The sequence below is a fragment of the Pipistrellus hanaki genome (genome assembly GCF_964339955.1).
Source record: "Pipistrellus hanaki genome assembly, chromosome: 3".
Classification (NCBI taxonomy): domain Eukaryota; kingdom Metazoa; phylum Chordata; class Mammalia; order Chiroptera; family Vespertilionidae; genus Pipistrellus; species Pipistrellus hanaki.
In genome coordinates, this window is record NC_140505.1 from 35352088 (window position 1) to 35374503 (window position 22416).

Sequence of the window (22416 nt, forward strand, 5' to 3'; positions counted from 1 at the left end):
CGGCTCTGCTTGCAAATGTTCAAACAACATGACTACGCAAAGTGAAAATCTAGTGTGTAAAATGCTAACAAGAAACAATATATTAAACCTGAGCAGACAAATTATGTTGTAAGAAATGAAAACTATTTGAGTTATTCAAGCAAAATTGAAGAGCCTCTTTCGAGTGTAAAAAAAAATTACTTCGCAGGAATAGTCACAGTAATTAAAAAAAAAAAAAAAAAAGTTATATTCATTCAGCACGCTCCACACTATGAAGGTGCTTGGGTATATGAAGAAAACAGTGAGCTCAACATGTACAGAACACAGCAAATCCCTCTTCTGTTTCAAAATAAGTATAATTCATCTACTTCTAATTTTAAAAAATAAAAACCAAAACTATAATTAACACATGAGGGAGCACTAAAAAAAAAAAAAACCCCGAAAAATTTCTCATCTAGTTAACAACCTTTTAAAATTTTAATTTAGAAGCTTAAAAAAAAATTAGTACCATTTAAAAAAAATGGAATTATTTCCTGCCTGTAGTATATAATTTAAGTGTTGGGAAGGAAATAAAAAGATTTGTTGTGTGAAACTATTTACTAAATTAGATTTTCTATTTTATTTAATTTTAGTTAATTTAATTAAGCAGTGTAATATATTTTTCTGTTAAATAAAACTTCATTTTTAGGTAGGACTACATTTTACACTTTAAGTGTTCAATTATGTAAGCTAGTAGAGGCCCAATGCACTGGCAGAGTGTCCCTCAGCCCAGCCTGCACCCTCTCTAATTTGGGACCTCTCGGGGGATGTGGGATCGGGCCGAAACCAGCAGTCAGTTATCCCTCTCACAATCCAGGACTGATGGCTCCCAACTGCTCACCTGCCTGCCTGTCTGATTGATGTCTGACTGCTCCCCTGCTGGCCCAGTCACCCCCAACTGCCTTCCCCTGCCAGCCCAATTACCTCCAACTGCCCTCCCTGCCAGCCTGGTTGCCCCCAACTGCCCTCCCCTGATCTTGTGATGACATGGGGGTAGCCATCTTGTGATGATGTGGGGGCGGCCATCTTGTGATGACATGAGGGTGGCCATGTTGTGACATGTGGTGTCCATCTTGTGATAACGCAAGGGCGAGACACCACCTAGGCTTTCATTAGTATAGATTGTTGTATACATGTCAGGCACATTACTCATTTTTATATTGTTTCATGGATATGTTGAGTTAAATAGAATGGATTAGTAAAATTAATTTCACTTGCTTTTACTTTTATTTATCCTCACCCAAGGATATTATTTTTTCATTGATTTTTAGAGTGGAAGGAAAGGAGGTATGGGGAGGAGAGAAAGGAAAGACAGAGAGAGTGTGTGTGTGTGCACGTGCGTGAAAGGGAGAAGGAAAGGGATACATCTATGTGAGAGAAACACATTGACTGGCTGCCTCCTTGATCTGAATTGAACCCTCAGCTCTTTGGTCCATGGGTAATGCTCTAACCACTGAGCAACCAGCCAGGACTGTTCTTATTTTCTTAAGGTAGCTATTAAGTAACTTAAAAATTACATATTTGGCTCATATTAGATTTCTACTAGAATTCCTATTTTATTCCACAACTTTTTAAATTGCTAATTTGGAAATCAAAATATGTTTTTTCACAAAAGAATAAGAGATTATTTTTAATTTCCAGCCTAGGCCATTAAGATCTAACTAATAAGCATAATTACTAATGGACTCTACATTTGTAAAGAAAATAGTTAAAAAGTTATTGTAATGGATAAAAAAGAATGCAAAATTCTATCATTTTATTTCCTTTGAATGATGATATTTGAGGAAAACTTGTTTTAATTATTAGCTAAAGAGCTAGACAAAAAGTTATAAAAATTCTGAAGAGGACCTAAGTGTCTTCAAGATGTTTGAATGTTTCTATCCCCAGTTCTTTATTATCAACTAGTGGGCCAGTGCACGAAATTCATACATGGGAGGGTGTCCCTCAGCCCAGACTGCACCCTCTCATAAACCAGGATGCCTGGCTCCTAACCAGTCACCTGCCTACCTGCCTGATTGCCCCTAACCACTCACCTGCCTGCCTGATCATCCCTAGCTGCTTGCCTGCCTGCCTGCCTGCCTGCCTGATCGCCCATAACCACCTCTGCCTCAGCTCCTGCTGGTGGCTTCATCTGGAATGATGTCCAGAAGATCATTTGGCTGTCCAGTCTAATTAGCATATTGCACTTTTATTATTATAGATAGATTACTTTATTTCAAAATATATGACCCTCCTCCTTTCAAAGAGATGCTTCATTGCCTCTATACTTGAAGTTACTAACAATTATGAGTGACCCTGGGTGAGAGTCTCTAAGCAAGACAAATCAGAAATAGCCTGAGGTGGGCCTTTCTTTACAACTATCACTGAATGAAGGCAAGTAGGGAAGACATTAACTCAACTGGAAAAGAATATACTGTGATAAGATCCTTCAGTGAGCAGGTGCTTGGAAGCCCTTTTGTTTTTCTTTGGTGTCACAGAAACTACAATGATTCTGCATCTGCAGAGATCAAACAGCCATAGAGTACTGTATATGCAAATGTTGAAAGGTCAGGAATTAGAAAGAACTGATAAAATGGCCAAGAAGGCCATTTTAATGACCTGGTTTAATTTGGTGAAGGCTTAGAAAAAATAAAATCTAAAACTTAAAATCAAGGTATGAATAAAACAGATTTATATGTGAAATTTCAAAATACAGGGTGACTACCCATTCATCCTATCATCCACAGTTATTGAATCTCTACACGTGCTAAGAACTCAGCCAGGTAGTGAGAATTCAAGGTCAAATCAAAACTAAAATAGGTGGTTTAAAACAATTAAAATAAGTTAGTAACCTATAAAATTAATTATCCAAATGATGGTACATGCCCAAATACTATTTCTTTTTAAAGAAATTAATGGGTAATATTAGTCTTATAAAGTTTAATAATAAAAAAACACAGGAAAATAAGTAGACAATGGGATCTGATTGAATGAATAGATAGCAAATTCCTAAAGCAAAGGTATTCCCCAAGAATTTAATTATCTAATCAGATAAAGATATTAAGTGTTACTACTTGTGTAGTCACAGGAATGCAGCAATAAAACAAAATATTTACTTATTAGTAAGTATTATGCTAGACTAGGCTTCCTGGTAAAACATGCTAAGAAGCTGTGAAAACAGGAATCTCCCATTTTTCACCTGAAAAGATTATGAAAGAAGTTAAAAAGGGAAATAATCCAATCAGAGAAAAATAAGTTTCATTCATTTGTGGAATCTAATGAACAAAAATAAACTAACAAACAAAACAGAAGCAAACTCATAGAACAGACTGACAGCTGTCAGAGGGGAGGGGTGTTGTAGGGCTGGGTGAAAAGGTGAAGGGATTAAGCAAACACACACACACACACACACACACACACACACACACACACACACTCACCACACACAGACAATAATATGGCAATTACCAGAGGGAAAGCGGGGTGGGAGGTAGAGGAAGGTAAAGAGGGGTTAAATGGTGATGGAAGGAGATTGAGTTGGGGTGGTGAACATAAATATGACATACAGATAATGTATTGCAGAATTGTACACCTGACATCGATATAATTTTATTAAGCAATGTCTCCCCAATAAATTCAAAAAAAAGAAAGGGAGGGAGGAGTTGAATTCTGGTTGAACACTTGAAGCTATGTGAGAAGGGTTTCATCAGAATCACTTGGCTTTCCATGTATCTCCTGGATTTTGAGGGACACATAGAGAAGATAAGCAACCCTTTTGGTGCCAGAACAAGAAAAGAAGATTTGGTGAGGCAGTTACTAGTATAACTATTTCTGTGTCTCACATGTTGGCCGTGCAGAAGAGATCCAGGCTGGGGCATTATGAGAGACCCTGCCCAACAGCAACACCTGGAAGGATAAAAAGCAGGATGCTGGGGCAGCTGGAAAAGACAGCACTGGCATTAAGGGTTTTGCAGGTGAGGCATTCCCCCAAATCTACAAACGTGTCCAACTAGCCAGTTTGGGACATTTGTCAAGCCCTAAAAGAATGAACAACAGATTACATCTCCCAGGGTCAACATAGTTCTTCCTGCTGTGCACCTCTCATCTTTCCCCATACTGCAACTTTGGAGTGGCCCCAGATAGAGGTAAGATGTGGGAGAGGAAAGAAAAAAAAGAAAAGAAAAAAAAAGAAAAGAAAGGAAGAAAGGAAGGAAGAAAGAACCTCTCTCATCTTTCCTATAAAAATTTCTTAGTCTAGAAGCTTTACTAGTTTTGACATTATAATGAACTAGAATTTTAAACATACTCGCTGCCAAATAGATTATTGGTTGCTTATGACCTGGTAGCAAGTTTACACACTGAGAATTATGCAATTATACAGGGGAGGAAAAAAAAAATAAGTTGAGACAGTTTTTTTTGAAAGAACAATTATAAGAAAGTTGCTTCTATTTGTACTAAAAAGTTCCCTTTATATAATGAATTGGCTGGACTGTAAAACAGATGGGGAAGGGCAAATATTGGGAAGTACTCTGAATGCTTTTTCAATAACGAAATAAATCCTGTTCCAGAATGAGATACCACTCCACGCCCATTAAAATAACTATCATAAAAACAACACAACCAGAAAATTACAAGTGCTGGTGAAATGTGGAGAAATTGAAATTATTGTGCATAGCTGGTGGGAATATAAAATGGTGCAGCTGCTATGGAAAAGAGTATGGTGGTTCTTTAAAAAATTAAACTAGAATTACTATATGAACCAGCAATTCCACTTCTGGATATATGCTCAGAAGAAAACTAGGGACTCATATTTGTACATCCAAAATAGTATTATTCACAATAGCCAAAGAGTTGAAATAACCCAAATGTCCATTGACAGATAAATGGATAAAAAAAATTATGGTATATACATGCAATGGAATATTATGCAGCCTTAAAAAGGAAGTAAGTTCTGATATGTGCTAGCACATGGATAATCCTTAAAGACATTATGCTACGAGAAACAAGTCAGTCACAAAAGGACAAATACTACATGATTTCACTTATATGAGGTTCCCAGAGTAGTCAGATTCATAGAGACAGAAGAGAGAATGGTGGTTGCCAGGAGCTGGGGAGAGTAGGGGATAGAAGGTAATTGTTTAGCATTACTTTCCTCTGCACAAAGTTTCAATGGTATCTCCACTGAGAATTGAAAAGCACAGACCATTTAACCTTTCATTCATAACTGTGACTCCTCCAATCTATTCCCCAAGCTTATTAGCTCACATTACTTCCCTATATGCATGCTTCCCAATCCCATTTCACAAACATGTTTTCCTAAGTTGTATCTCAACTATCATCTGATACCCTTGTTTTGCAAAACACAAACTTTTTACGTAGCTAAGAATTCCCTAAAGATAAATGAAAAATGAAAGTGATTGGGAGAGAATTTGTGAAAGCAGAATTTCATATTACAGGAAAAATCCTCATTTTGCTTATATTTAATTGAGAAACACTTCATAGAAAACAATAGCCTTTTAAAGAATGTTGGGGCTGGAAAGGTAAGAAGGTAGCTAGCAAGTAAGTGGCAGAAAAACATGACTAAGTATTGCTGGCACAACTGCTTATCCATTTTAAAAAGTAAAACTGGATCTTATAGCATAAACAAAAATCAATCCCAGGGAGATTAAGGATTTAGATGTGGGGGGAAAAAAGCACAATTTAAAAGATTTATAAGAAAATACAGGCAACATCTTTATGAACTTGAGAGTAAAAGAGGGTTTTTTAATCCAATACAAAATACATAAACCATAAAGGACAAGAGTGAAAATTCTGATATTAAATCTGTGATTTAAAACTTCACTTGGATAATTTAAGAGGTAAAAACACAAACTACAGACTGGGAAAAGTTTTTGAAACACATATAAAAAACAAAAGATCACAATTCACACAATATAAGGAATTTTTATGAATCAATGAGGAAAAGACACTTCAATATTTAAAAATGAGCAAAAACCATGAACAGGCATCTTGCAGAAGACAAAACAGGACTGTCAATAAATATATTTTAAATGCTCACTGTCATTAACAGTCAGGGAAATATATGTTAAAACCACAAAGAAATACCATTTAAATCCACCAGTCAGGAAAAACTTAAGTAAGTCTAGATACCAAGGTTCACTAGGATATGAAGCTCAATTATTAAGGGCACAGATTTCAGGTTTCCAATTCTGGCTTTTTCATTTATCACAGAATGCCATAGGCAAGTAATTTATCTCCTACAAGCCTCAGTTTCCTCAACTACAAAATGAGGAAAAATACCAGCACATGTGTAAAATACATTATTATTAATATCATCATCACTACATTGTGCCCTTGACCGGAATTGAACCCGAGACCCTACAGTCTTCAGGATGATACTCTATCCTCTGAGTTAAACCAAATGATGGGAAAACAGGTTATTGCATTAGTCTTTAGCTTTTACAAGATCAATACATATTGCTTTGTGTACATAAAGCATTTAATAATTAAATGTTTAACTGCCTGTGCAAAAGTCCAGGAAAAAAGAACAGCAGTTATTACTATAAAATCGCTTGAAATACCTGTGGTAATATCTATCCTATTGTTCTCTGAATTTACCATAAATAACTATAAGAGAAATCCAAACGCACTGTAGTAGTAGCTTTATAGCTAATCTGCTTAAAAGTACTGAGCCCAGGAGGTCAGTTCAGCATAGAGCCGTGGCTGGCAAACTGTGGCTTGCGAGCAACATGCAGCTCTTTGGCCCCTTGAGTGTGGCTCTTCCACAAAATACCATGGCCTGGGCAAATCTATTTTGAAGAAATGGCGTTAGAAGAAGTTTAAGTTCAAAAAATTTGGCTCTCAAAAGAAATTTCAATTGTTGTACTGTTGATATTTGGCTCTGTTGACTAATGAGTTTGCTGTCCACTGGCTTAGAGGAAAAAATGAGTTAGGAATGAACCTTGAAGATCTGCCTATGCTTAAGGGCAAGTGGAAGAGAAATAAACAAAAAACATTTTGAAGTTCTTTTCCCTATGGTTCTTATAAATCTACGAAAGGCCTGGTGCATGGAATTTGTGCACAAGTGGGGTCCCTAGGCCTGGGCAGAGATCAGGGCCTATCAGGGCCATCTTGCCCAGTTCCAATTGGGGCTGGGTCAGCTGGGGCCTGCCAGCTACCATATGGGGCCTGCTGGACGGGGCCAGAGGGATAGGGGGAAGGACCAGGGAAGGTTGGCTGGCCATGGGAGGTTGGCTGTGGAAGTGCACTAATCACCAAGGGGCAGTTCCTGCATTGAGCATCTGCCCCCTGGTGGTCAGTACTCACCATAGCAACTGGTTTGTTCCAGTCACTTAAGCTTTTATATCTATAGATTTGTCATACAATGCTCTTTATTCTGACTGGTAACATTTTTCAGACAAAATGATTTTCCAACTGTTCCTCTAACTGTTAGAGTCTAACATCTCTAAGTTCTCTCTTTGCCTCCAGTCTCATTATTTTTTAATATAAAAAAAAGAAGAAGAAAAAAAAGCTCTTTCTAAATTCCAATTCTGTTCATACCATCACTCTTTAGTGGAAATACTTCCATGGGTCCCACTGGCTAAGGATAAAGCAGAGTGAACACTCTGTAATTAACAAGGCATCAAAGGACTTGGCCTCCTACTTATCACACTTTTGCTCATCGTTTGCCAGCTCATTCTATGATTGCAAAGTTTTAAAGTGGTGGTTCTCAAATTGTGGACCCTGGATCATCAAGATCAGCATCCCCTAGGAACTTATTAGAAATGCACACCTAGGCCAGACCTACTAAATTGGCATAACTCTGTGGGTCAGTCTAATAGTTTAAGTTTTAACAAGTCTTCTAGTTGGCTTTAAAGCATACTAAAGTTTGAGCATCATTGGCTTAAAGCACGAATGAAAGGTAAATTATTATTTCAAGGACTCTATGGGAAAATTGGAAAGTACTCTGGGAAAATTGGTTAGAAGCACAGAGTCTGGGGTCACATTACCAGGATTCAAACTTCTGCTCAGCTTCTTCCTGCTCTGCAATCACGGGGCCGTTCCTTAGCTTGCCTCAGCACAGGGTAATGTTTAAGAGCACAGGTCCTCAGTAAGACTGTTTGGATTTATGGTAAATCCTGGCTCTACCCTCATTACCTGTGGGTCCTCGAACAAGTCACTTCACTTTCTCTGAGCCTCAGTTACTTCACTTAATGAAAAAGTATAAATAATAGTACCTACTTCATGCAATTTTTGTGAAGATGAAAAGAGTTAATATGGTACTGTGATTAGAACTGAATCTGATACACAATAGGCATGTGTTATTATTCTGATGATAACTGTTAGTAATTTCATAGGGGCCTTGTTATTTTTTGGGAGATAAAAAGAGTCAACACTAATGCCCACAGAAAGTAAACAAAATTTACCTGTTCTGATAAGGAACAATTTTCCTTACTTGACTTTTTAGATACATGACTTGTTTTTTTTTGTGTTTTTTTTTTTCAATTTTGCATTCACTTCCCCCAGTTTATTTCCTTCCAATGAGAGAGCACTGAGCTAGAAGCAATGATCTCTCCAAAAAGTCAAGAGGTCTGCCTTGAAGCGTTCTTTATTTCACATTAACTTTTCCCTTAAACAAAAACTTGCAAGAATAAAAATGAATTTACTGAACCATATTCCTCTGGTCCAAAAAATACTTCTGGGGATTATTGTAAATACATATCCAGGTTTAATTTAGCTGGAAGCTCTACTTGTTTGTTTTTTTTTTCTTTTTTAAATATATTTTATTGATTTTACACAGAGAGGAATTGAGAGGGACAGAGAGTTAGAAAAGTCGATGAGAGAGAAACATCGACCAGCCGCCTCTTGCACACCCCCCACAGGGGATGTGCCCGCAACCAAGGCACATGCCCTCGACCGGAATCGAACCTGGGACCTTTCAGTCCGCAGGCCGACGCTCTATCCACTGAGCCAAACCGGTCCCGGCTGGAAGCTCTACTTGTAAAGGTGACATTAAGACACATATCCGCATAGTCTTGATAAGGATGCTGAAAATATCACGATACAAAGATCTGGACAAGAGAACTTTGTGTGTCTCTCTTCTCACTGCAGAGAGGTCAGACTATGTCCCCCAGCCAAATCACACGGAGGCCTGAGGCAGAGCACCTTCGGTGCAGAGCATGTTCTATGGAACATAAACAAGCATAACAAGACCATGTGTTCAGAAGACACACTAACTAGATCTAAGTGATACAAAACTATGCAGTGATTTTTTTCAAGCGTCCAAAGTATTTAACATCATATTTAGAATATGAGAGAAAATATACTGGAACAAGTCAAAAGCCAAATTTTAAATATGGGGGTCATTACTGAGAATTTACTGTTCCTTCGAACCATACAGGTTGAACCTGAGTTTGAAATTAGTTTAGTCATCAACTATGTAATAGGGGTTCTGGAATCCTCTGCTGCACAGTCTCTAATAGAGATAGACAGAGGGACATATGAGCCTGGTGTAGAGCAGTCTCTATCTGTGATTCTCTTTATTTCTTTAGGTTTTAAAAATCTATTTCCTGTATAAAATAAAATTAAGAATATGTCAAAACACTTTCATAAAATAAAGATTGAGAATTGAATGCAATGGGAGGTTTAGGATTTTTACTTGCATGTGACAGCCACATGTTCTACTGTGTGTGTTTTGTGTGTGTTTTTTCTTGGAACCCTAAACCTTAACTATGAGGTGAACCGAAGGAATTTTGGCAGAATCTCTTTTCACAGCTTCCTACTTTAAAATGGAGGTCACAGAACACAAAGAACATTTAATCAACCTGGTTTTCAAGGCAACTCCTCAATGCAATAAGTTTTATATTGAGGGTAAAAGAAAGGTTAACGAATTAAGATTACTCAATTTTTAAAAGGTATCAACATGCTATGGCAAGTCAACATGAATAGCTCACATTTCTGATGATCTGATACTACACATTTCAATTACACAGAAAAGGAAGGTAATGAAATCAGTCATCTTTTACGACTGAAAATCCACAATGGCAAAGAAACTACTAATCTAATAGTTTAAGAAAAGCATGCAGGATGCGTTATCTATAACAAAATATCTGTAACACTAACCTTCCTTTCTTTTTTCTGAAAAAAGAAAGCAGCGTTTTCTCTGAATAGGAATTAACTCAAGATTCTCCAAAAATAAGAAAAACTGTTTCCAGCCATAAAATGCACACGATAGATAAAATGCAGCTTTTCCCTAGCATGTGTGTAAGTATTAACCACACAGACCCTGAGAAGGATCTCTGGCTTAATGCGGTCCTCTAGGAAAATCATCAGAACTCTTACCTGTATCGTCCTCTGAGTGCCATCAACGTTGACAGACAATAAGGGTGAAGCCAGGTTCCATGTGCTGGTCACATTTAGTTTCGACCCATCAACTTCCACCTGTTGTGACACCAAATAAGACTGTTACCAGGAAGAAAGAAAGAAAGCTGATCTCAAGTTCACTGCTACATGCAAAGCAGCAGCCATTTTAAACAGATGGCTCCCAAACAACCTGTCATGTTTACTGCTCCCACCATGAAAGACAGGGTCCAACGGCGTCTTCCCAGCCCTCTCTGGGGAGAGGTGAAGGGCCTGAGCACAGCTGCCTTTGGGTACTGAGGTTTCAAGTGATTTCCACTTTGTAACAAACAGCCTTCTAACTCCAAACCTACCCGGACATGCTACATTTACTGCAATTAGACAAGTAATGCTTATAAATTCCAGTGACACTTCGCAACCCACACAACAGGGCCTGCATATAATATCCTCTCCAAGGACCAAGAAAGAACTTTTCTGTGTTGATTTTAACGAAGGACTATGTATTGTTATCTTAATTAAACAGGAGCTTTAATTAGGTAAAATTCTCTGGTACTGAGAATTAAAAGTCCATTTTGAACTCTGCAAATTCTGTCATATTTTTGCTGATCGTCCAGTTATGAGTCATGAAGATAAAAAAAAACCAAACCATGATCTTTTAAAACATATATTCTTAAGAGAAAAATTTTAACTTTTAAATAAATAACATAAAAGCAACTGAAAGAAAAATAAATAAAAGCGAATTTAGAAATAAAAGTACTATTAGTTATTTCTTCCCTTTCACTTACTCATTCTCTCTTTAATGAGCTAAAAATGAGATTTTTAAAAAACGTAACATTATTATTTTAAGTCTATAGTAAACAACCCTAACAAAGAGATATTCAAGTTTGTTGAAGTTTCAAAATAAACCTTTAGCAGAGCCAAGATATATGATCCCTAAAAATTCCCACACTCACTTAATTCTCTTGAAAGACACTTACTGATTAAAGAAAACACACTTTATACTGTATTTGTTTGAATAAGTACTTATATGTAGATATTTTCTCTATAATGTGGTCATAAAGTATAGAAACAAAGATATGCTACTGGCTATGTAATGAAATATCAATAGGACATATATGGGGTAGGCAAAAATGGGTTTAGAGTTGTTCATATAGAAAAAAAAATACAATCTATATATACAAAAGCCTAACTGACCATTACCTCCACATGTCCAGAATGTCAGGCCGACCAGTTGCTATGATGAAAACTGACCACCAAGGGACAGATGCTCAGCTCAGTGCACTCCCACAGTCAACCTCCCATGGCCAACCAACCTCCAATTCTTCCCCTGGCCAGCAAACCTCCCGCAGTTCCTCTCTGTCCCTCCTGTCCCATCCAGGACTGGGCAAGATGGCCCTCATAGGCCCTGATTGCTGGCCAGGCCTAGGGAATTTCTTGTACCGGGCCTCTAGTAGTTAATAAATAATAATACAAAAATAAACTTTCATGTACTCACAACTGTAAACCTACTTTTGCCCACTCCTGTATTATCCACTCACTTGTGTTTTCAGATTTAGTGGTCTCCCTATATATACAGTATCATTTAGTAACTGGAGATGGGGGTGGAGGAGGAACAAGCAAACAAAAACAAAAAACACACACACAAAAAAAAATGGCTTTGGAATGAGACTGACCTGAGTCTCACTTGATATATTTTTAAATTTTATTTTTGAATTACACTTCATATTCAATATTATTTTGTATCAGTAACTATGTATGGTGCCAGGTGGGTACTTGAAATATGGGGGGACCACTTTGTAAAGTATATGAGTGTCTAACCACTATGCTGTACAATTGAGTCTCACTTGATAGATGTTTTACCAAGTTAGAGTTAGTTATGAAAGCTGGAGTATAACCAGCCTGAGCTTTAGTTTCTAAACTATAATATAGTAAAAATATCTGTCCAACTATAAAAAATAATTAAGTGAACATATGGAAGTCTCTACCAATATATCTGTCATGGTAGTTCCTAAACATTTTCTCCCTTCACATGTCTCTAAAGGTTTTACTACCCCACCCTTAAGTAAGTTTCAAAAATAAGGTCAGATAATCATACTATCTCATTCATTAATTACTATTAAAACACATGATAAAGATCTGAGAAGTAGAAAGACTTGCAGTTTTGATTAAAGCAGCACTAATACATTTTAAATGATCCTGTTTAGCCCTTCTCTCCAAATTAAATATCTCCTTATAATGAAAGATTTCCAAAAGAAACTCTCAACAGAGGTTAGAAACAGTAAGTGCTAAAAATACTTATAAAACTGAAAATATTTGCTTTTAAATTGCTTCTAAATGTAAAAGTTAAAAAAAAAAAAGCTCAATAATCAATTACAAAGTTTTATTTGTCAAAAAAAGAAGCTAGATGCTATAAAAAAATTCTGAATAATTATTTAAAAAATTTGTATTTGATACTAATTTCAAATCCAAAGGGTTAATAGAATGAAACTGCAATTGCCATCTTTAGGGCATATGAAGGGGAAAAACCACAACTAATCTACTCAAATCATGTTAGAGGAGGAACAAATTTACTACAACCTGAAACAAAACATTTTTCTGACTGTTCAAACAGAATGTGCTATATCCAGCCGAAACCGGTTTGGCTCAGTGGTAGAGTGTCGGTCTGCGGACTGAAAGGTCCCGGGTTCAATTCCGGTCAAGGGCATGTACGTTGGCTGCGGGCGCATCCCCGGGTAGGGAATGTGCAGGAGGCGGCTGGTCGATGTTTCACTCTCATCGACGTTTCTGGCTCTCTATCTCCCTCCCTTCCTCTCTGTAAAAAATCAATAAAATATATTTAAAAGCATATATAAATAAAAAGAATGTGCTATATCCATACAAGATAATATTATTTAGCAATAAAATGAAGTGAAATATTGATATATGCTACAACATGAATGAACCTGAAAACATAATGCTGAAAGAAGCCAGTCACAGAGGACCACAGTTATATAGTTCCATTTATCTGAAATGTCCAGAAGAGAAAATCTATAGAGACAGAAAGTAAACTAGTGGTTTCCTAAGCAAGGGTGGGGGAGAGTCGTGGAAATGGATGGGGGGTTGAGGGTGGAAACTATGGGTAATGGGCCTTATTAGACATAATAAAAATGTTCTTTAATTGACTGTGGTGAGGGTTATACAACTCTGTGAATATACTACAAGCCAATGAATTGTACAATTTAATGGACAAATGGTAAGGAATGTGAATTATATTTTAATAAAACTATTTAAGAAGTAACAAAAAAGTAGGGGAGGGAATGCTATTCTTTCAAAAATTAGAAGCAGAACTTTTGTGATAAATTAAAGATGACCTAAAAATGAATATATATGCATATAAAATGTTCATAAATTAGAAGAGGTTTAGTATTATTGTTATCTCCTAAATTGATCTATAGAGTCAGTGTAATCCCAATTTTTAGAATCTAGCAAGCTTTGTTTTTTTCAGTAGAAATTGATAAGTTGATCTCAATTAATATATAGAATATTGAAGAATTTTGAAAAACAAGCAAAGGTACAGTAATCAAGACACTAATGTAAGAATAGACATTTATTAAAAAAACAAAACTGAGAGTTCAAAAACCCACACATAAATGGCTAGTTGATTTTCCCAAAAAGTGCCAAGTTGGTAAATGTAGAAATGTAGTTTGTCAACAAATTGAACATCTTCAGTAAAAAAAATAAACCCTACGCCATCAACTACATTCAAAGCTATTAAAATTAAATGTAAAACCTAAAACTTTGTAAAGAAAACATGAGGGAAAATCTTTATGAATGACCTAGGGCCAGGCAAAGATTTCTTAGGACACAAAAATAAAAATCTAAAAAGAAAAAGAAGATGAACTGGAATTTATCAAAGTTATAAATTTATGCTTGAAGACAGATAAGAAAAGAAAAACCAAGCCATAAATTGGGAGAAAATATCTGCAGAATACATTTCCGATAAAGGACTTATATCCAAAATACACAAGTAACTCTCACTTATAACTCAATAAGAAAAACTAAATTTTTTTTAATGGGCAAAATATTTTATCAGAGACTCCACCAAAGAAGAAAAATAAATGACAAAAATATAAATCACTGACTGATCATTAAGAAAAGGCAAATTAAAATTAAAACTGTAATGAAATTGTACTACATAGCCATTAGAATGGCTAAAATGAAAAAGAGTGATAAAATACTAAGAGCTGATAAAGATATAGAACAATTAGTATTTTCATTTATTGTTGGAAGAATGAAAAATAGTAGATCCACTTCAGAAAACTCCAGAAAAGTGAAAATATATATACATAACAAAGAACTATACGTGAATGCATAGAGGTTCATTTATGATAGCAGAATATATACCAGAATGTTACATATACAAACGGAAAATTTTAAAAAACCAATAAACTGATTAATGGGTAGCCAAATAAAGTATATCCATACAATGAAAAAGAAATTAGCAATAATCATCTCAAAGGCATTACACTAAGTGAAAGAAAGCTGCCACAAAAGAGTGCATGCTGTATGAATCCTTTAATGACAGATTAGTGGTTTCTAGGAGTTAAGGGTAGAAGAATAACTTTGACTACTAGCAAAAAGGGCTATGAGGGAAGATTGGGGGGTGATGGAAGTGTTCTAAATCTTGATTTTGGTGGTGATCATACAGAGATATATTTTTGTGAAAACTCAAACAAACCATCAATTAAAAAGAGTAAATTTTATATAAATCATATATCAAATATGACTTTGAAAACTGAAAGGGAAGAAAAATCTATCTCTTTAAAAACTGAAAATAGTATTTTGAACTACATTTGATATATCTTTCCTTCCTGAAAAACTGAGTTCTCTCCATGCATCCTCTGCTATTGAATGGATAAATGTAAATGTTAACTTGGCAAGTAGGACAATAAGGAAAGTTCCTTCCAGACAGAAATGTGAAAATTAAAAGAGGCCCTTTTCAAGAAACATATATGCAAATTTTAATGAGGAAAGAGAACATGCTGGAAGCCATCATATGTCTTCTCAGGCCTAATTTTTTTACCCAAGAGTGACTGAAGCAAAAGATGTAAAGTAGCATTTCCTTATTCTCACACAGAACATACCACTCTATCTTTTCAATGCCAAAAGCAAATGGGAAATGAAACCTAGTACAAAGAAAATAACATATTATAGTTAGTGAGAGAACATTCAGGTTACAAGCTTAACAAGGAAAAGCTGCAGGTTACCCATGCTTACACCAAATCATCTACCCTAATGCAACATAAACAATAATCAGAATAACCAATATTAGATATTTGCATACTAATTGCAAAGAAATATTTTTATAAAGAGAAAATGGTAAATTAAGAGCATACAACACAAGAACTACTCAAAGAAACACAGGAAGAGTTCAGATAAATAATTCTACAAAGTCTCAAAGACAACCATAGGAAACGTGACCCCCTTTAAAAAAAAAAATGAGCTCAAAGAAGAAAAACAAAGGTTCAAAGAAGAGATTATATAACAACAGAAGGAAATGAAAATCAAGCTGGTAGAACTCAGGAAAAAAAAAAAAAAAAAGAAGAAGAAAATAACATTATAAAGATAAAAGCCATGTTAAGAAACAACCAAAAATAGAATGTTACTAAAAAGACAAGCACATGGAGAAATCATATAAAACAAAACAGAAAAGATCAATAATATAAAATAAATTTATAGAGAAGACAATAGATATGAAGAAGGGAGAAATGAGATCCAAAAAAAAAAAAAATGCAAAAGTCTTATTCAAAAAGGCTTTAAAAAATGGATATAAATTCAAAGATATGAAATGTAAAACTTTTCAAAATAAATAAAAGCTTGAAGATATAGAATAATGTTTATGGAACTTTAAGAATAAAGAAAAATTATGTGGGTATTTAGACAAAGATAAGAATTCATGCACAAGAAACAAACCTCAGGTCAACCTAATTTCTCAAGAGCAACATGATCACAGAAGACCACAAAGCCATGTGGTCTCAAAACTAAAAATAAAGAATGCTATCCCCCAATTTTATACCCAGCCATCATGCTCTTAAAATACATAGAATATAAATATAAATGTAGCATGTAAGAACTTAGTGCCCCTTCTTTAAAAATGAGGCATCTCTATTCATACTAATATGCAACTATTCCAAAGAATAGTGTTTACAGTATGCTATCATTTAGGGGGAGGGGGGCGATACAGAAACAAAAACAAAAAAACCTGCATGTTTGTTTTTAAAGGCATCAACTATCTCTGAACTAACATATAAGAGGAGCAGAGGGGCTGAGAGAAAGGGATGAAAGGGAGACTTGCTTATCAATGCAAACACATTTATATATATTTTTTAAATTTGCCCTGCCAACATACCATATTATATATTTAAAAATTTTAGCCCTGGACAGTTTGTCTTAGTGGTTAGAGTGTCAGCCTACAATAAAAGGTTGAGAGTTCGATTCCTGGTCAAAGGCACATACTAATACTTTGGCTTGAGGTTCCCTAGCCCCTGTAGGAACACATGTGGGAGGCAACCAATTGATGTGTGTGTGTGTGTATGTGTGTGTGTCCCCTTCCCTTTTATTCACTCTAGAAATCAATGGGAAAAAATATTCTTGGTTGAGAACTAAAAAAAATAAATACATTCATACAGAAAATAAAAATTTTGAAGTGAGGATAAGTGTAAAGGGTAATTTCCTCTCTCATTGTAGCTTGCAATCAATACCTACTTTAGACCTTTCAGTAATAGGCATACAATAAACAGTTGCTATTCTTTCAAATTTTCCTTTTGGCTAACAGAAAAATATTTATTTAAATTTGTCTAGGCATAGATTTACTGATATCATCTATGGGACCCATTTTTATAATATATTTCAGATCATCTCTCTTTCTCAGCTCTCTTTTTTTTATCTGAAAACGGGGAACCTGAACCAGCAATGCTGAACGAAAACCTCTTCTATATCTAAAATTCTATGATTTTTATGGTTGCAAAGCCCTTTTATTTAAGCTATATTTAAACAGTTAATTTTGAATATGTCATATTCCAATATTAGGAAGGGATATTTTGTTTTGCTCAAACACCCATTCAGGATTAAAAATTTTCAAGATCTTTCCTTTAACAATAAAAGCTAACAAAATAAATAAAGTTCAATGTGAGAATAAAAAGAAAAATAGGCCAAGAGTGAAGTAACAAATGACAAATTACTCTGGGCTCAAATAAAATTTCACACCTGAAAAGGCAGATAATATTATAGAAATGTTCCAGCAATATGAAAATACTAGAATATTTTAAACTTTTTTTAAAATCAAAAGATATATCTCTGTTTAGAAAGTAACATAAAGATTTTATGGCTTTAATTTAAATTGACCTACGAATCAAAGTACACCAAGTTTACAGGAATTATCACCTACCAGTGACCCACACTGGGCAGATGACCTCCTCTTTCCTGAAACTGAAGTCATCAGTCCTCTTATTTCCTTGCATGGACCATCCTCCTCCCTTGACTTCTCTCTCACACTGACTAGTTCCCCTCTGTTTTCAAGCATGGACAGAACCTCGTATTTTCACTGCATGTGCACTTGAACCATTATGCTCTGAAACTACCAAACCATTTCTCTCCTTTTCTCTGACAGGTTCTAGAACAAATGCGCTATACCTATATTCTTAGCACATATCTTTCCCCTTCTATAACCTTCTACAATCTAGCTGCTAAAAGTATATTCTAAAAGGTCACAAGTCTATTTCAGAAATTTTTATATTCTCCTCTTACCTCTCATTATTCTTTACTTCTTAGAAGGAAGGCAAGCCTTTCTGAGGCACTGATCTTTAAGCTAAGATGTAGACCGAGGACAAATTAGAGGTGACATAATCAGCTTCCTATTTTTAAATGATAACTCTAGCTACAGTTTATTAAATGAATTAGATAAAACAAAAATAAAAAATTATGGCGACCAGGTCTAAACTATTGGAGAGTAACATAACTTAAGGAAGTAAAGTGGGAAGTGGGAATACAGTAGTTAATATAGGAAATAGTCACCAAAGAAAAGAGAGACGAGTGAGCTAATCAGAAAAACATCTAAACTGTTACACAATCCATGCTGATGGCTCAGCTGCAGTGGGACAACATGCCTATGCCATGATATAAACCCACCCCTGGTATATGACTTCTCCACAAACGCTCAGCTCCTTTGTGTGTTGTAGCCATAAAGAGATGGGGAGGCTGAGTACATCTGAGTTTGGGTCTGATGGAAGAATGAAAGGGGTTGAGGAAGTTAAGATTATTTGTAAGTGAATGCAGGGAACTAAGATGGATAAAGGAGGAAAACAGGAATGGAGGTCTGTGGATGGAGAGAACAAATAAGGACTTGCGCATGGAGTCAGATATAGACCATAAACTGGTTGCTAGTCTTCAGATGCAGCGGAGGGACCCTAAAGGTTGCCAAGTGGGAGGTGAGGTAGTGATGTAGACCAGTGGTCAGCAAACTGTGGTTTACCGCTCTGTTGACTAATGAGTTTGCCGACCACTGAGTAGACCAATGGTGTGAACGTCAAAGTACGAGGGTTTTACAAGAGTAAAAGTGTGTTGATGATGCTTTTGAGCCCTGGCGGTGTGTCCAGCCTCCATGGCCCAACAGCAGATCGTGGCAGAGGAGAGCGGGCTGTGCAGGCCTACAGGGCGATCAAGAAGCGGCAGTAGCAGGGGCCTCAGTCAGACCACCTCTCTCCCAGGAAGAAGCAAGAGACTGGTCTTGGAGAGACTAGGGCTCTTGCACTGGGTGGGGGTGAGGGGCAGGGGGTCCCCAGATCAAAGTCCTTTCCTTGGACGCACCACGGACATAGCCTGGTGCACCAGCTCTCAAGCTGCTCATTTCTCCTCCCTAAAAACCACTCTTTCAAGTGAGGCCACCCGCCAGGCCCCTGTCCCAAGGGACATCATCTGTGCTGAGCCAGCGCCTGGTTGAGTCACAGCCAGTCACACCCGGCACTGTTCCCAAGCCTAGCATCGCCCTCAGCTGTCAGCACACAGGTCCAGGCTGAGACAACCACGGGCCAATCCCATAATCCCATAATCCCATCCCTAAATGCCAACTGATTTAGACGCCGTGGACTCGGGTCAACTGAATCCATCACAGGCTCCTGGGATTCACCAGGGCAGCGTAGCTGGACTTGAGGCAGGTGGGGGTCAGGGCGGGGGGAGGGGGTGGGGGGTGTGTAGGGACAGGACCCATGAGGGGTTTTGGCATCTACCCCACCAGTTCCCAGGGCCAGTTAAGGCCCCACAGAGGCAGCTGGAGTCCATGCAAGCCTTGGGTCTGAGGTGGAGATCAATGACAGCCCTACACCAAGGAGCGTGGGCAACAGGAAGCATTTCTCACCCGAAAGCCATCCTTGGGGGAGGGCCCCCTGGGCAGTTGTCAGTCCTCCAAACAAGACCTGGTATCTTTCGACAATGATCTGACTTGGGTTCCCAGTGCGGTTGCAAGGTGCTCTCTCCCTGCCTGTGATATGGAGTCATTTCCGTCAGAGACCATTGATCCCTCTGGTGGGGGTTGTGGCACTTAGAGACCCACATCTGTGTTCTAGGAATGCTTGCTGATGCTGAGATGTCATTGTTTCTCAAGCATTTTTTGCAGACAGGCCTTAGAAATATAATTTTTAAAATGTATATGTATTTAACTTTAAAGTTCTGATTTGTATTGATATTTACTATTAAATTTTAATATTTTAAGTTTAAAAATGTAAACTTCAAAAAGATGTATATACGGCAGCTTTTAGTATCAGGATATCATGTGTCTCAACATCCTGTAAACCTTTAAAGATCACATTTTATTTAAAGTATTGCTATTATATGTTTGAATTAATCAGAACAAGGCAGTAATAGGTAGAATTCATGAAATTCATTTCAACATGCTCTATTTTCTAACAACTTTCCCTCAGCTTAACCAAAAAGATGGGTTTTACTGAAATTTATTCAAAATACTATTCATAATTTATTCATAATACTTAAAATGACACTTCAAAGATATGATTTCTTTTCCTCATTTCAAAAAATCATTTCCTCACATTTAATAATCTACCTGTTACTTTGCATTCCATTAAAAGCATTAACTGCATTTGTGGTACAAATAATGTTGATGTGGAACATTTTCCATGAGTTGTTTGGAACATTTAATTTTCCTATCTACGTAATCATAAGGGGAAGAGAAAGTGCACACCCTAAATTCATTTGACATTTGAGAGAGATTACTTACATCCTTTACCATTAAAAACAAAAAAGGCACTTCCCCAGCATTACCTCATGACAGTTAAAATATTACAGCTTCTATTGCAATAGGCTCCTGCAAAACTTTTTGTTGTTTTTTTTTTTCAAGATGAGGAGTGTAAAACTTAGAAAACAAAATATTTGCCAAAAAAGCATTTCCAAAAATAATATGAATTTGGGAGGATTCAGGCAGCAAGAGGTGTTTCTGATTCACCATAGAAGTTGTCTTTTTTGTCACACTCAAATTTTAAATTCTTTTTTGTCATCAAATGTTAAGAAGATTAGCATTGTGCAGAATTAAATCTAAGACAAAAATCAAGGTATCCACTATTTGAAAAATACTTTGATCATATATCTTGCTTCTATTTTTGAAAACAATGTGAAAGGGGAAAAGGTTTGTTAATTAAACTATAATCAATTCTCAGAAGGGAATAACTAGTTCCTGCCCCTTTAATAGGCTTTCACAGTGTATCTTAAAAATAATCACTCAGCACAAAAAGTGGGAAAAAATCTGCAATTTTCTCATTTGACTGTTAGGCTGGAAAGGATCCTAGAAATAATATACCCTGACCCAAACCTCTCCTCCTATTTCAGAAATAAGGAAATTAAAGAACCATGCAAATGATGTAAGTTATAGAGGCAATTATCTTGCAATTCTCCTCAGAGCATTTCCCCTAAGTCCATGTGTCAAGAGCAAAAGTAACAAACATAATCTAAATACTAAGATATAGCACTTGTATTCAGTAGACACACTGCATATTTATAACTTGAAAGAAAAGATTTTCCTAGAGATAAAGATGTTTGTTGTTTCTTTTTGGATCTTACCTCTCACTACTGACAACAACAACAAAAAAATATTATTAAATAGTATATCAAATATATGTGGTATATCCACATTCCCCAGTAACAAAATGCAGTTAATTAAATTGGGATATTGCCACTGTTTAACATTATTATAGTTCACTGACTGCTATATAAACTGCTGCTAGATATGTGAAACACAAATACATATATTTTTAATTCTATAAGAGGTTGAGAATAAGCAGCTTATAATATTCTTATTGTTTAGATTTAAAGACTTTGCTAAGTTACTTGCTCCACCATTTGCTTCTCAGGTAAAACATGACAAAATTAACACATTTTTTAAATTCTGTGATGAGAATTAATGATTCTTAACATTTTAATATGAACTAGAACTGTCCTATATTTTAAATAATATAAAAAACACAGGTATTCTTCATCCTGCTCTTTATTTGCTAAAATAATTTATTATTCCAAAATATAGTTATGTACCTCTAATACCCTTTCAGAGGGAAATGAGATGCTTGTCCTCTGAAAACAAAAAGAGACAACAATTTTTCCTAAGTTTCTTCTTTATCACTATCTCCTTGGAAACAATCTTTTATTTTTCTCCCATGTATATAATAATAACAAAAACATCAAGAAGAATTATACATACTAATGATGACCTGTTAATCTGTCACAAAAAGATTATATTAAATATGAATGTGCTATAAATGTAATTAAATTTATCTCAAAGAATGTGAATTGCAAAAACAAATTTTAGGTACTGGTCTACAATCAGCCAGGCTGACTAGTTTCTGTTTAATTATCACCTCATTAATTGATCAGAAACAACATTAATTTCAGTTGTATGTGGTTTTTCTTAAATCTTACATTATGTTGCCAACAGTTTAATTATAGTAGTAGTTTCTTTTGGACTGGTGTGATAAGGTCATTCTCCGAAGATAACACTGTAAATTATATCAGCTTAATGAATAA

General features: G+C 36.0%; 1 protein-coding gene across 1 annotated transcript in view; it reads right to left on the reverse strand.

Moving 5' to 3' along the window:
- Positions 1–22416, reverse strand: part of PCCA (propionyl-CoA carboxylase subunit alpha) — a 348368-nt gene that overhangs the window by 72870 nt on the left and 253082 nt on the right. Inside the window, exon 20 of the mRNA XM_084880267.1 lies at positions 10339–10437. Coding sequence (XP_084736393.1) covers positions 10339–10437 — 99 coding nt within the window. The remainder of the gene's footprint in view (positions 1–10338; positions 10438–22416) is intronic.